This window comes from Astyanax mexicanus, chromosome 2 (assembly GCF_023375975.1).
Source record: "Astyanax mexicanus isolate ESR-SI-001 chromosome 2, AstMex3_surface, whole genome shotgun sequence".
Classification (NCBI taxonomy): Eukaryota; Metazoa; Chordata; class Actinopteri; order Characiformes; family Acestrorhamphidae; genus Astyanax; species Astyanax mexicanus.
Window position 1 is genome coordinate 24757939 of NC_064409.1, and position 12979 is coordinate 24770917.

Genomic DNA, 12979 nt, shown 5'->3' on the forward strand with positions numbered 1-12979 from the left:
AAAATCTTTGAGAACCCTGGTGTCTCCAAACTCCTGATGGTCAGTGTATACTGTATAAGCAGGCAGGTCTTATCCAGTGTTCCCCTTTAATGTTGACCCCAGTGAAACTAGACCTCCTGTGCTGATTCTGTAGCCCCTGTTTGGAGACTGGTGTCCGTCAGCAGGACGCCCCAGTGTCTCTGGATTCTGACTGAAGAATCACGTCTCTCTGCTTTTACTGGTTTTTACTGGTTTCGTGATGTTCGGACTAACCACGTGTTTGTGTGCTCACTCTACAAAAACGTGTGTGTGTGTGTGTCTGTTTTCTTCAGAGTGACATAATGACAGATGCCGTCCCTATATCTGACCCCAAAGTAGGGATGGGCATTTTAACCATGTATCCTATTCGAATATCTGTACATTTCTTTAACTAGCATCCCATATTTTAAAGAGTAAAATGGTCCAACTTTTTATTTGTTTATTGTTTCTTATTTATCAGCCATAACATTAAAACCACATGCCTAATATTGTGTAGGTCACCACTGTGCCCGGTCCACACCAAAACTGCTTTTTTACCAACCTCGTTCGATCTGAACCATAATAGCAGATGTGATGGGTTCTCTGTACTGAGGCTGGATGATATCGGAAAAATTTTACAGCACATTGTTTTTGTTTTCGCCAATATATCGCGATATTAAACAATGCAGGACCTGTGGCAGCACCACCCTGCCCCCACGCGCACGCTGTCTCACGACAGACTCACTTCAGACCAACCAAGAGCTGAGTCAGTGCTTTACAGTCAGTCAAGCACTCAAAACCCAAGGAAACCAGCAAAACAACCATAATCAAGCATTTAAATTGCCTTTTAAAAAGGTAATTATAAGCATTTTTCTGGGATTAAAAGCGTGAATTCAGCTGTAACTAGAAATATCTGTGCAAAACTGTGCGGAACTGAGGTGCACAGCTTTGGACAGGCTGTCTGTGCTGCGTTTAAATCAGCCATGTGGAGGTCATGCGGTTACTTCGTGTTTACGCCCATTACACTGTATAACCGAGGACCCACAAGACTTTCCTGATGTTCTGACCCAGTCATCTAAAAAAATCACAGTCTAGTTCTTGTCAGAGTGATTTTAATGTAATGGCAGATTGGTGTAAGAGCTGACCCGTACCTGATCACTCAGGCTGGTTTTTAGCATTGTTTGTGTTTTTAGAGTGAGTGATTTTATCTTTTTTGTTTCATGTATTTCCAGACATGGCTTATCATGACAATTATGAAAGAAAATGAATTTTATTTTATTGAAGCTACACAGCTGTGGATGAGTTTAAACCCCTATATATTCGAATAAGCCCACCCATCCCTGCTCCTGTGGTGCAGCGAGTGGATACTCAGTGTGTGTCTCTGTCGCCCCCTGCAGTTGGGCCATCAGCAGTGCAGCGGCTGGACAGTTCCACTGTGAGGACCTACTCCTGCTGAGAGAGGGAGGACCCACTCACTGAACTGTGAGTCTCTCTCTCTCACACCCACCCACACCTAAACTGGTAGCTCCATCAAATCCAAATGTCCCAGTTTCCCTGGTTTACCCAGTTTACCTCTTACCCCAAACATGCATAGTGGATCAGCCGAGGAAAGAACCTGTTTCCAGGTGGATAATAATAATAACTTTAATTTTTTTTTTTACTAAGCTAAATAACCTGTAAAATGATTGCATTTGACATCATCCAAAACAATTTAATTACAACTTTTATTTGGTTAAATAATTCATTGTATCAGTATTGTTAAATTTTTGTTTAGTCTTTTTTTCTACATATTATATCCACCTGGAACAAAAGACTTTATGTTTTACAGCTGTTCTGATCTGATCCGTGCCACACCAATCGGCGCAGTGTAAGTAGACGTAACTAGAGGTCTGCTACCCCACAATAACTTGACTGGGCTCAACATAACATTTGATTTTAGGTAGGGTTTGGGTCTGAAACTTGCAGGCATTGATCAGGTAGGGTTCTCAAACTTTGCGTTGCAAATCTGCACCAGTGGGATCTAATTAGGTTGGGTCTTAACCTTGCATGTACCAGTCTCTAGTCAACTTGCAGGTACGGGTCAGGCCTAATCTAAATAAGTCCCAAACCTGTGGACACAGTTTGGACCTGATCAGGTTGTTTTTCTTAAACTTGCAGGTAAGTAGGGCTGGGTATTATTTTTATTTTTTGATACCATGACAGATACATATTTTTGATACCTTTTTTATAAATTGTAACCAAAAAAATACAAAAAAACAATAAATTATTCTCACACAGTGTATTTATTTAACAGCCGACATACTGTCACCATGAGAGACTTCATCTGTCTGGATCTTGTTGGAATAAACATTGAGAATGTTTGTGGCACATGATTAAAAATAAAAATCATTGCTTGCGCATAAGCTATAAATATTTTTCCTACTCATATTGCGTAATGCATGCTTTTTAAAAAATATCATCATTATATTTGACAGAATTCAATTAAATTATAGTATTGTTAATTACTTAAAAATAAATTATAATCAGTATTTTTTTATCCTGCTAGTTCCCCAGATTTTTGAGAAGGAGGTAGTAATAATAGTGTAGTGTGGTTTAGATCAGACAGACTAGAGCTTTTTTTACTGTATTATAATATCTCAGCAGAGAGCGGGGGGCAGCGACGTGAGAGCGAGTAAGAGAAAGAAAGCGCAAGTTAGTGAGACACGGTGCGGGTTAACGCAAGGCAGCCCTAACGTTTACCTCGCACGCTCGCCGCATTTGGAGTGTTTATGCACATTTTTGCACCAGATTGTTTTAGACCTTTCAGTATGCAATAGTACTCTACAAAGAAGGTAAGGTCCAGGTAAGTGTTGAGCATGATCGAGCAGGTTCTAAAACGTGCAGGTATTGTCAGGCCTGATGTGATTTGTTCTCAAACTCACAGGTATGGGTCTGGTTGAGCTTCAGTTGCATACCAGTGCAGACCTCTAGTGTTAACTATGTACCTAAATCAGCCATATTTATTAGACATACTTTTGTTGTTTAACACATTTGGGGTAGGAGAGAACTTTAAATCTGATATTTGCTCAAGCTCTTGCTTTAACTTGAACATTTCTCTGTGTTTCAGATGTATTTTCTAGATGAGTCTTATCGTATTGTTGTGGGAAAAGGTCCCCGGGCCTGGACGGAGAATTCTTCAGAGTCACACTGCCAAGAGAACAAATGTTGCTCCAAGGGAGAGGGGCAGAAGGGGGCAGGGGATTGCCAGTTTCCCCTCCTGCCCCCCAATGTCTACGTAAAAATAAGCCAAGGCCACAACCCAGGCACCTTGTCGAGGTGCTAATTCACTCCTGCCCTTTCTACCTTTTACACGACCCTCGTCCCTCCGTGCACCTGCAGTGCCACTATTCTACATGGGACGTGCAGGTTTAGCTGTAAATGACTATAAATACGCTGTTTTTTATATAAATATATATCTATAAAACATGTCTGTATAAAAGAAGAAGAAAAAGAAAAAATAATAATATGAGAATATATTCAAACTTTGTGCAGATTTTGTCCCTTAATGTAATTTGTAATTCACCTCTGGTTTGGCGGGAAGCCTGCGCCGTACAGTTAGAGCTTCCTTCTGCTCCGACACGACCGACCCGGCGTCTAATTAGCCGTAAGCTTCAGTATGGAGTGGATGTTGGAGGAGGGGAAACATGAACGGTACAGTAAAGGCATCGCAGGACTGGAGTGGAGAACCACTGGTTTAAACAGTGCTGCTCTTTAAACGGAGAGAGGACTACATGCTGTTTCGTTTTGTTTTTTCGTTTCGTTTTTCTTTGGTTTTCTCGCCATCGTGTGGACGAGTGTGTTGAGGTCCTTCATGCTCTGCTGGTTCCCGTCGAACACAGGCAAACACCTTACCCATCACACACTCCGGAGTGAAACCCTCTGAAGGCTGTTTCAGACTGTTTTTGTTGGGATTGTGCAGTTCAAGAATTTTGAAAGTGGTTCTAGAATGTAGAATGTGGTAGAACTTCGTCTTAGATGCCATTGTGACATCATACATAGAGACTCTCTTGATGCAACATTCCCGTCGTCTGGCACGACAGTCGTGTCACTGATGAAAGGGTTAAATATTTGAGCCAGGGTTTGGCGCTGCTACAAGTGGCCTACACCACTGTTCTCCCTGTACTTCAACGCTATTGCAAGCAATTTACAGGTTCAAGATGGGCACTGTTCTGAATGGTTCGTTTGGCACTATATAGGGACCTAGTGAGAATGCCTTTATTTTAACAATTAAACATTTTCCAAACCCTTTGGAACTCTAAACAATGCAGTGCACAAATATGTATAATTTCTTTACTTCATTGCTCTTAAGGTCTTGTGGGATGCCACATAATATGCTAACATAAAACAGCTTACAAATCATTTTCGGTTCCAGCAAGGGGATATAATAACCAACTATTAAATATAGGGTTTAAAAAGTCCAAGGGCCTGCAGTTGTGGGGTTAATTCCCACACAGGTCATTGTCTTCAGTTGGGTGTGTTCTCAGCAAATTAGCTATGATTAAATGCCCCTAGGCATGAGTGAATGCTTGTGTGTACCCTGTGATGGACTGGCAGAATTCCTTGAGCCCAATTATTCCAGGTAAGCTCTGGACCCACTGCAATCTGAACATGGACAAATTGGTTAAATGCAGGGGTTCTTAACCTGGGGATGTGACACCCTCCCTGGGGGATGGTGAGGGTGATGCTGCACGCTGTATGTGACTGGAACTCTTAAAGCTCATCAGAGTGCAGTTAAAACGATGATAAAAAAAAAACTATACCCCACCATCTTTACTGAACGTTATTTTACTAAACTTAACGTATATAGAAGTATATCTGATTAAACATTGCAGAATGAATAATGAATAAATCTACTAAACAAAAGATAAAATATATGTGTACATTTCTTTGTATTGTACATTTTGGTTTGACATCACAAGGTCGCACAGGAAACTCTGCCAAAGAACCTCCCTAAGAACCAATACAAAGGCTAGTGCCCTATGTAGTGCACAGGTTTTGCCAAATATGGGGTTATTCGATATAAGACTGAACTCAATTTCAGTTTCAGAAACTCATTACTCTACAAACAGCACCGCAGACCACCACCAACCACCCCACCGGCTTCACCTCGATAACAGCCACACCCCCTCTTCAACACTGGTAGGAGAAATAACTACAAGACAGGCGTAGCTCCTAGTGAACGTAGAGTGTATATCAATTGTCGAAGTCCAGACTAAACTTTTAAAAGACGAACCTGTTGCTTTCTGTGACTTATTTTGGTGTAAAACTGTTGAACTATTTTCTGTAGAAGTTGCGGGGTAACCTCTTGTACAGAACCTCCTTCCTGTCTTCGAGTTATTTCTGCCGCAATGCGGATCTGCAGAGTTTATACATCCTCGTTTTGCACGTACAGAGAAATCATTTTATTTTGTGTCCATTTTTTTTATTTATTACTGATTGTATTTTGGTCAAAACTATGTGGTGATCAAAGAGAATTTTCATTGTCAATAAAAAGTAACGTCAAACATTTGCCTAAAAAACGTCCATCTTCTCTTTGCAGGAATGCATCTGTAACACACACTTTTGACTGGAATGGATACACTGCAGGGATGTTCAACTGAACATACATTTTTAAACCCATCCTAAATATACAGATACAGAATATCAGCACTGTCAGACAAAAACCTTGTATCACCAATTTTCATGTTTTCACTTCTTTATCAAAATGTGAATCTGGCAGCCTTCTATATATTAGAATTTTATAAAGAATTAACCAATACAAATGCTCCAAAATACACTCATTTGCAAAAATGAAATTGACCCTAAATAGCTGCAAAACTTGTGTGCTCCCTCCACTGCCCAGAGAGCTTAGAGAACTTCTTGGTGAAAGACCATGAAGTACATCATAGGGGCATGTCTTAAAGACATTTATCCCAGTTGTCAAACTCTGAAAGGGGGAGCATCACTGTACTGAGAGAAGCAGGATGGTCAATTTAATTAATTGAATCTAGGCCATCCCTCAGCCAGCCATCGTTGTCTACATTTTCACTGTTGTGATGAACAAGAAACTTGCACTGTTATCTTCTGGAAGTGTGATGATCTGTGGAGCATCACATACAACAGTCTGTTACCCCTAGTAGTGATAAGAGGGGCACCAACAGTTCTTTGATTTGTGCAGAACATCCTGCAGACACGTGATACAACTGGCATTTTTCAGCAGGATAATGCTCACCCACACACACAGCAAGGGTTTTCCTGGAATGTCTCAAACAGAGGTTTTTGCTTGACAGTGATGATAAAATACTGCTGACTGGTAACTTCAGGACAGATTTATATCTTTTACTCTGTATTTGCTGTGTTGTGCTTCTAACAATACAATAACATACTCCAATCAGCCATAAAATTAAAACCACTGCCATAGGGAAGTGAATAACACTGGTGATCAAGACTTAATTAACAGTCAGTTCATTAGGTTGATGTGTTAAAGTAGCAAAAATGGCAGTTTTGGCAGAATAAGGAGGATCTATGCAATATTAGGTGTGTGATTTAATGTTCTGGCTGGTTGGCATATAGGAATAGGACATTGAGATATGAGTGAAACAAGAAAAACCTTAATAACTTTCTGGTAATTGATTGCATTAAAGTTATTTACAGGAATGACAAGCATCAAGCATCTGTAACCCACCCACTAGTGTGTGTGTGTGTGAGATTAGACAGTTTTTCATAGATTCTCGTTCACAGTCTTCTCAATTTCCTTAAACACTGCAGGATCCTCAATAGTTGGAGTGATCTGTAAAACAGTGAAAATGAATCATTAACCCTTTGGCATTAATAAACATGGCGATGCTTCAAATGTAATGTTTCTTTCTCGATGTATTGATAGATCAACACAAAGTAGAAGTATTTAATCAAATAAAATCTGAAAAGTGTGATGTGCAAAACTATTCAGCCCTGCTTAATTAATACTTAGTAAAGCACCTTAAAGTCTTTTGGGGTTTGTCTCTACCAGCTTTGTGCATCTAGAGACTGAGATTTTTGCCCCATTCTTCTTTGTAAGACAGCTAAAGCTCAGCCAAGTTGGATGGAGAGCGTCTGTGAACAGCAATTTTCATGTCTTGCCACAGATGATCAATGGGACTTAGGTCAGGACTTTGACTGATCCATTCTAACACATGAATATTCTTTGATCTAAACTAATCTACTGTAGCTCCGGCTGTATGTTTAAAATCATTGTCTTGCTGGAAGGTGAATCGCTTTCCCAATCTCAAGTCTTTTGCAGCCTCCAACATGTTTTTTTTTTCCTGGATTGCCCTGTATTTAGCTCCATCCATATTTCTTTTAACTCTGACCAGCTTCCCTGTCTCTACTGAAGATAAGTATCTCCACAGCAATATGTTACCACCACCATGATTCACAGTGGGGATGATAATTTCAGGGTGATGAGCATTGTTACTTTTTTGCCACACACAGCAGTATGCATTTAGGCCATCTGACCACGGCACCTTCTTCCACATATGCTGTGTCCCCTATATGAAATGTCTTTCATTCAACAATGATTACTTTTACTTTTTGAACAATAATTACTTTTTTTATTTGATTACAAATCACACTCATGTGCTATTTTGTGTTGGTCTATCACTTTAAATCTCAATAAAATACATTTAAGTTTGCAGTTGTAAGGTGACAAAATGTGAAAAGGTTTATTAATACATTTCAAAGCCACTGCAATTGGTGGATTCGTGCATTTGTATTTGTTTTGTCTGAAAATGACCCATAGGCACTCTGTAAATCACTTAGGAAATCCAGTTAAACATTTTCTAAAACAATAGGCGAATCAGGTGTTTTGGTGAAAATCTTGACCTTTACTGGGGTGGGACAAATTTACTGATTTGCAATACATTATCAGTACATGGTGTCAAATATGCATATAATTGTTATTTCCCATATAAGTATTATTGCAAAGATTGCACTGGATTTTATTTAGGTTAAGGGGGCTGAATGTTTTTTTTTATTTGATTACAAATTACAATCTAATCTGAGTGTGACATTCATGTCACACTCAGTTTATGGACCACAGAGGGTTAATAAACATGGTCAAGAGTGTATACATCAATCTTATAAGGCCAATTTCACAAGACAACACAATAATCACCCATGACAAGTTTCCCAAAAGGGGATTAAGCCTAATATTGTGCTACACAGAAATTTAAATTTAATAGATTTTCTATTAAAGGGAAAAATATATTGTACAGCTAGGTTTTCCCATGCTAAGGGATTAAGTTAATGTGAAACTTGGTACCTTGTAAGATTTGCCGTTGACCAGTTTGGCGAGAGTGGAGCGAGGGATTTTTCCAGAGCGGGTTTTGGGAAGAGCTCTGACAAACAGAACCTTCCGGAAAGCAGCAACAGGTCCAATACTGTCCCTCACCAGACCGACCAGCTCCTTCACCACTACATCCTTACTCTGCTGACAGTCTAACACACACACACACAAACACACACACAAAGAGCAAAACACAACTAACGATAACATGCAGTTCAAACAAACATACGATATATTTTACGAAGAAATGTATTGGGACATAAGTTCACTTGTTTCTGTTTGTTTCCTCTGAAATCAAGGCTGTTCTAAAGAGTTTGTCCTGCTTTTTTTGGAGTAACTGTTTCTACTGTCCACAGAAGACTTTCTGCTAGATTCTGGACTCACACTGCTGTGAGGAATTGATTGCATTCAGTATTCAACAAGTCCCTTAGTGATGTTAGGATCACAGGATGTTGATAATCACCACCACACCTTATCCCCAATTCATCCGGAAAACCAATAATATTGGACGGAGCTCCATCACTTCAGAGAACACAGTTCATGTTGCGTGATGGTGCATGATCTGCATGGTGCAGATTCATGTTTATATATCTCTAATTGGTGCAACTTAAAGAAGCTGAATAAGGCCTTAATTTGAAGGGATGTCCGCAAATATTTGAATATGTAGTGTGTCTTTCTCTCTCACCGTTTCGGAGCACACACAGGGCGAGCGGGACGTGTCCTTTCAGAGAGTCCTCCAGACCCACGACGGCACAGTCCACCACCACGGGGTGCTGCAACACTGACTGCAGACACACACACACACACACACACTTATTAAAACACATGTTCCTTAATAAACTGATTTTATTTTGAGTTCTCGCTCATCTTTTCCCACCTCTTCTAGAGCTCCAGATGACAACCTGTGGCCGGACACGTTGATGACATCATCAGAGCGCGACATGATGTACACAAATCCCTCCTCATCAATGTAACCAGCATCCATAGTATCGTAGTATCCCTTAACCAGAAAGAGATGCAGTTATTAAACTTTAGGACAACCATATTCACCATAATTGTGTTGGACACGGATGGCCTCCACACACATATTGTGACATATAGACATGTACATATACAGATCAAACATACAATTATTATTAGCACCTCCTGCAGAGACATTATCATAGTGGGGGTGTATGAGGTGTTGGTGTGAGCTCTGCTGGTATGAGTGGATCAGATACAGCAGTGCTGCTGGAGTTTTTAAACATCTCATCAAGTCACTGCCGGACTGAGAATAGACCACCAACAGCGTCCTGTGATCAGCATCTTGTAGACACTTATAAAGAACTATGAGGATGACTCTAGACATAAACTGTGCAGCAACAGATTAAGAGCTTCTGTCTCTGACTTTACTTTATCTCCAAAGGTGGAGCAGCTAGAGTCAGGAGTGTGTAATAGAGTGGAGGACAGTAAGTGATTAAACAGTGTTTAAAAACTGCAGCAGCACTGCTGTATCTGACCCACTCATACCTTCAGTACAACACACACTAACACCCCATACACCACCACCATGATAATCAGTGCTAATCACTGCAGTGCTGAGAATAATCACCCACCACCCAAATATTATAAAGCTGCTCTGTGGTGTTCTCTCCTGTGGGGTCCTGAGTATTGAAGAACAGGGTGAAAGAAGGAGGATAATAATAAAGTATACAGAGAAACAGATACAGGACTACAGTCTGTAATTATAGAACTACAACGTCTCCTATATGATCAGTGGGACTAAAAAGATGTATAATGGGTTTAGAAACAAGCAGGTAATGTTAAGTTTGACTAGTGTATATAGATTTCCCTGCAAAACTATTGGAACAGTGAGGCTGATACTTGTATTTCTGCAGTAGACTGAAAACATTTGGGGTTGACATTAAAACATGTTCAGAAGTTCAGAAGGTAGAATCTTTTATCTGAACCCAACCATTTTTCTGTAAGCAAACGTATTGGAACAGATAAACTTAGATTAAAGTGAATAAGACCTAATCTTTAGTTGCAGATGCTTTACTTGTAATAACTGCATTAGATCTGTAAGTCACTGACATCACTAAACATCTGCATTCTTCTTCTGCATGTGATGTTTTCCAGGTAGTGGGTTTTGGGTCATTATCTTGCTGCAAAATGAAGGATCTCCTAATTATTTTGGTTGAATCTTTCTTTAAATTCACAGATAAAATGTTGCTGTAGAGGTTGTTGCTGATGACATTAACAGTTATTTTAGGGTTTTTCTTACAGCATTCACAATGTTTCTGCCATCATCTGCTGTGGTTTCCCTTGGTCTACCTGTTTAATATCTGTTATTTAGTACACCAGTGACGACTTTCTTCTTCAGAACATTCCATACGGTTGTACTGGCTGCGGACAATATTTGAGCAATGGCTCTGATTGACTCTGATACCCATAGTCAGCTTTCTGGTTTGTCATGTTAAATGCACAGTCTGCACAGATAAAACCCATATCTGCTATTTATTGTTAAACAATAGAACAGGACAAACCTGGACAAAAACACCTTACAGTCACATGTTTCAATACTTTTGTTCATAAAAAAAATTAGTAAGTCAGAAGGTGCATCTTTAGATCCAGATGTAAATACCTGGAAATAAATGCTGATCTTTTGACCCATATAGTCTTGAAATATCAAGCCCAAATGTTTTCAGTCTAAAGTAGAAATTAATAGATTGACCTCACTGTTCCAATAATTTAGGAGGGGACTATACAACACAAGCATCAGAGCAGGCCCAACACACAACCCTTTAATTGGTAACTTGTTGCTCTAGCCACTAACATGTATGTGGCCTGTATGGGGTTACAATATATAGTATATGACAATAAAACAATATCATAATCAACACAAATAATCAAAAGTGTAATGAAGTACACTTGGTTTTAAATAGAAACACCTTCTAGCTATGTAGCTATGTAGCTATCTAGCACATCTGTGGGCGGAGCATGAACAGGCCAATCATGTTTATAACTTACAGGAAACTTAGTGAAGTATAGTTCCTCAAACAGCTCTGGGTTCTGCCAAAGAGAGAGTGCATTACCAGGAGGGAGAGGGAGCCTGAGAGAGAGAGAGAGAGAGAGAGATTGAAAGAGAGACATAGAGAGAAAAAGGTAGAGGGAGGGAGAGAAAAAGAAAGCCTATTTTTGTTCTGTTTTCCAACCTATATTTATATATAAAAATTAAGAGACTACTGCAATTTTTTTTAAATCAGCATCTCTATATGTATGACAGTCATTTAATTTCAGTTTCATTTGAATTGCAACCCAAGTACACCTCATTCTACTTATTGTGCTTCTGATTAAGTGATAACCTGACCCTGAATCTTCTTGCAACAGGACAAGCTGGATGGCAAAACAAGCACTAGGAATTGCTGAAAAGTAATTGGAATAAAAAAATAACTTTTAACCACGCCAAAGGAGTTGAGAAGAAAAGTCTTGAGTGAGGAAAAGAAGGGCTCAGTTCTAAGCATCATGTTGCTTCCATCCTTCAAATCTTTAAGACGGCAGTTCATTACAACAAGGAGCAGACATTGGGGACAGCGAAGCTACAGACCGGCAGAGAGCGAAATTGACTATCTACTGACTGGGATGACCGTCATCTTATTCAAATGTGACTTCAAGTGACCTACAAAAGAAATGGCAAATGGCAGCTGGGGTGAAGTGCACAGCAATAACAGTTCATAACAGACTCCTAGAGACAGAGCTCAAGTCATGTAAATCTAGAAAAAAGCCTTTTATCAATGAGAAGCAAAGAAGAGCCAGGCTGAAGTTTGCAAAAGACCATAAGAATTGGACCATGGAGGACTGGAGTAAGGTCATCTTCTCTGATGATTCCATTTTTTCAGCTTCTCCCAACACCTGGTCGACTAATGGTTAGACAGAGACTGCACCCACTGTGAAATTTGGTGGAGGAGTGGTGATGATTTGGGGATGCTTCAGCAAGGCTGGAATTGGGCAGTTTGATATTTGTGAATGACGTATAAATCAAGCTGCATACGAGGATATCCTGGAAAAACACTTGCTTCCTTCTGCACTGGAAATGTTCCCCCAACTCTGAGAACAGTTTTTTTTTTTCAGCAGGACAATGCTCAATTCCACACAGCTAGATCAATCAATGTGTGGATGAAAGACCACCGGATCAAGACAGTGTCATGGCCAGCACAATCTCCAGACCTGCACCTCATTGAAAACCTATTGAATGTAATCAAGAGGATGATGTATGGTCACAAGCCAGGAGTGGCAAAAGGTCACCCAAAAACAGTGTATAAGACTGATGGATTAAAACATGCCAAGATGCATGAAAACTGATTAAAAATATGGGTTATTGCACCAATTATTGATTTCTGAACTATTCCTGAGTTATAAAAGGACTGTTGTTTCCAAATGAATATGAACTTGTTTTCTTTGCAATGTTTAAGGTTTGAAAGCTCTGCATCTTTTTTTATTATTTTGATCATTTCTTATTTTCTGCAAATAAATGCTTTTTGTTGGGAATTTCAAAGACATGTTGTCAGCAGTTTATAGAATAAAAGAACAATGTTCATTTTACTTTAAAAAAGAGTAAAATTAGAAAAACTAATAAGTAATACTAATGTGTGCATCATTCAA

At 39.5% G+C, this 12979-nt stretch overlaps 2 protein-coding genes across 12 annotated transcripts in view; one reads left to right on the forward strand and one right to left on the reverse strand.

Moving 5' to 3' along the window:
- Positions 1-5540, forward strand: part of ppfia2 (PTPRF interacting protein alpha 2) — a 227859-nt gene extending 222319 nt beyond the window's left edge. For 10 of the 11 annotated variants that reach the window (XM_049473903.1, XM_049473904.1, XM_049473902.1 and 7 more), the window contains 2 exons: positions 1395-1479; positions 3104-5540. In XM_049473903.1, coding sequence (XP_049329860.1) covers positions 1395-1453 — 59 coding nt within the window. In that variant the 3' untranslated portion in view covers positions 1454-1479; positions 3104-5540. The remainder of the gene's footprint in view (positions 1-1394; positions 1480-3103) is intronic. The other variant, XM_049473905.1, reaches the window with a different exon arrangement.
- A 1090-nt stretch (positions 5541-6630) lies between these two features.
- The window catches only part of acss3 (acyl-CoA synthetase short chain family member 3), a 30786-nt gene continuing 24437 nt past the window's right edge, over positions 6631-12979 (reverse strand). The window contains exons 12-16 of the mRNA XM_049473909.1: positions 11348-11429; positions 9216-9338; positions 9024-9123; positions 8315-8490; positions 6631-6805 (exon numbers count right to left, since the gene is read on the reverse strand). Of these exons, the coding sequence (XP_049329866.1) occupies positions 6737-6805; positions 8315-8490; positions 9024-9123; positions 9216-9338; positions 11348-11429 (550 nt within the window). The 3' untranslated portion in view covers positions 6631-6736. The remainder of the gene's footprint in view (positions 6806-8314; positions 8491-9023; positions 9124-9215; positions 9339-11347; positions 11430-12979) is intronic.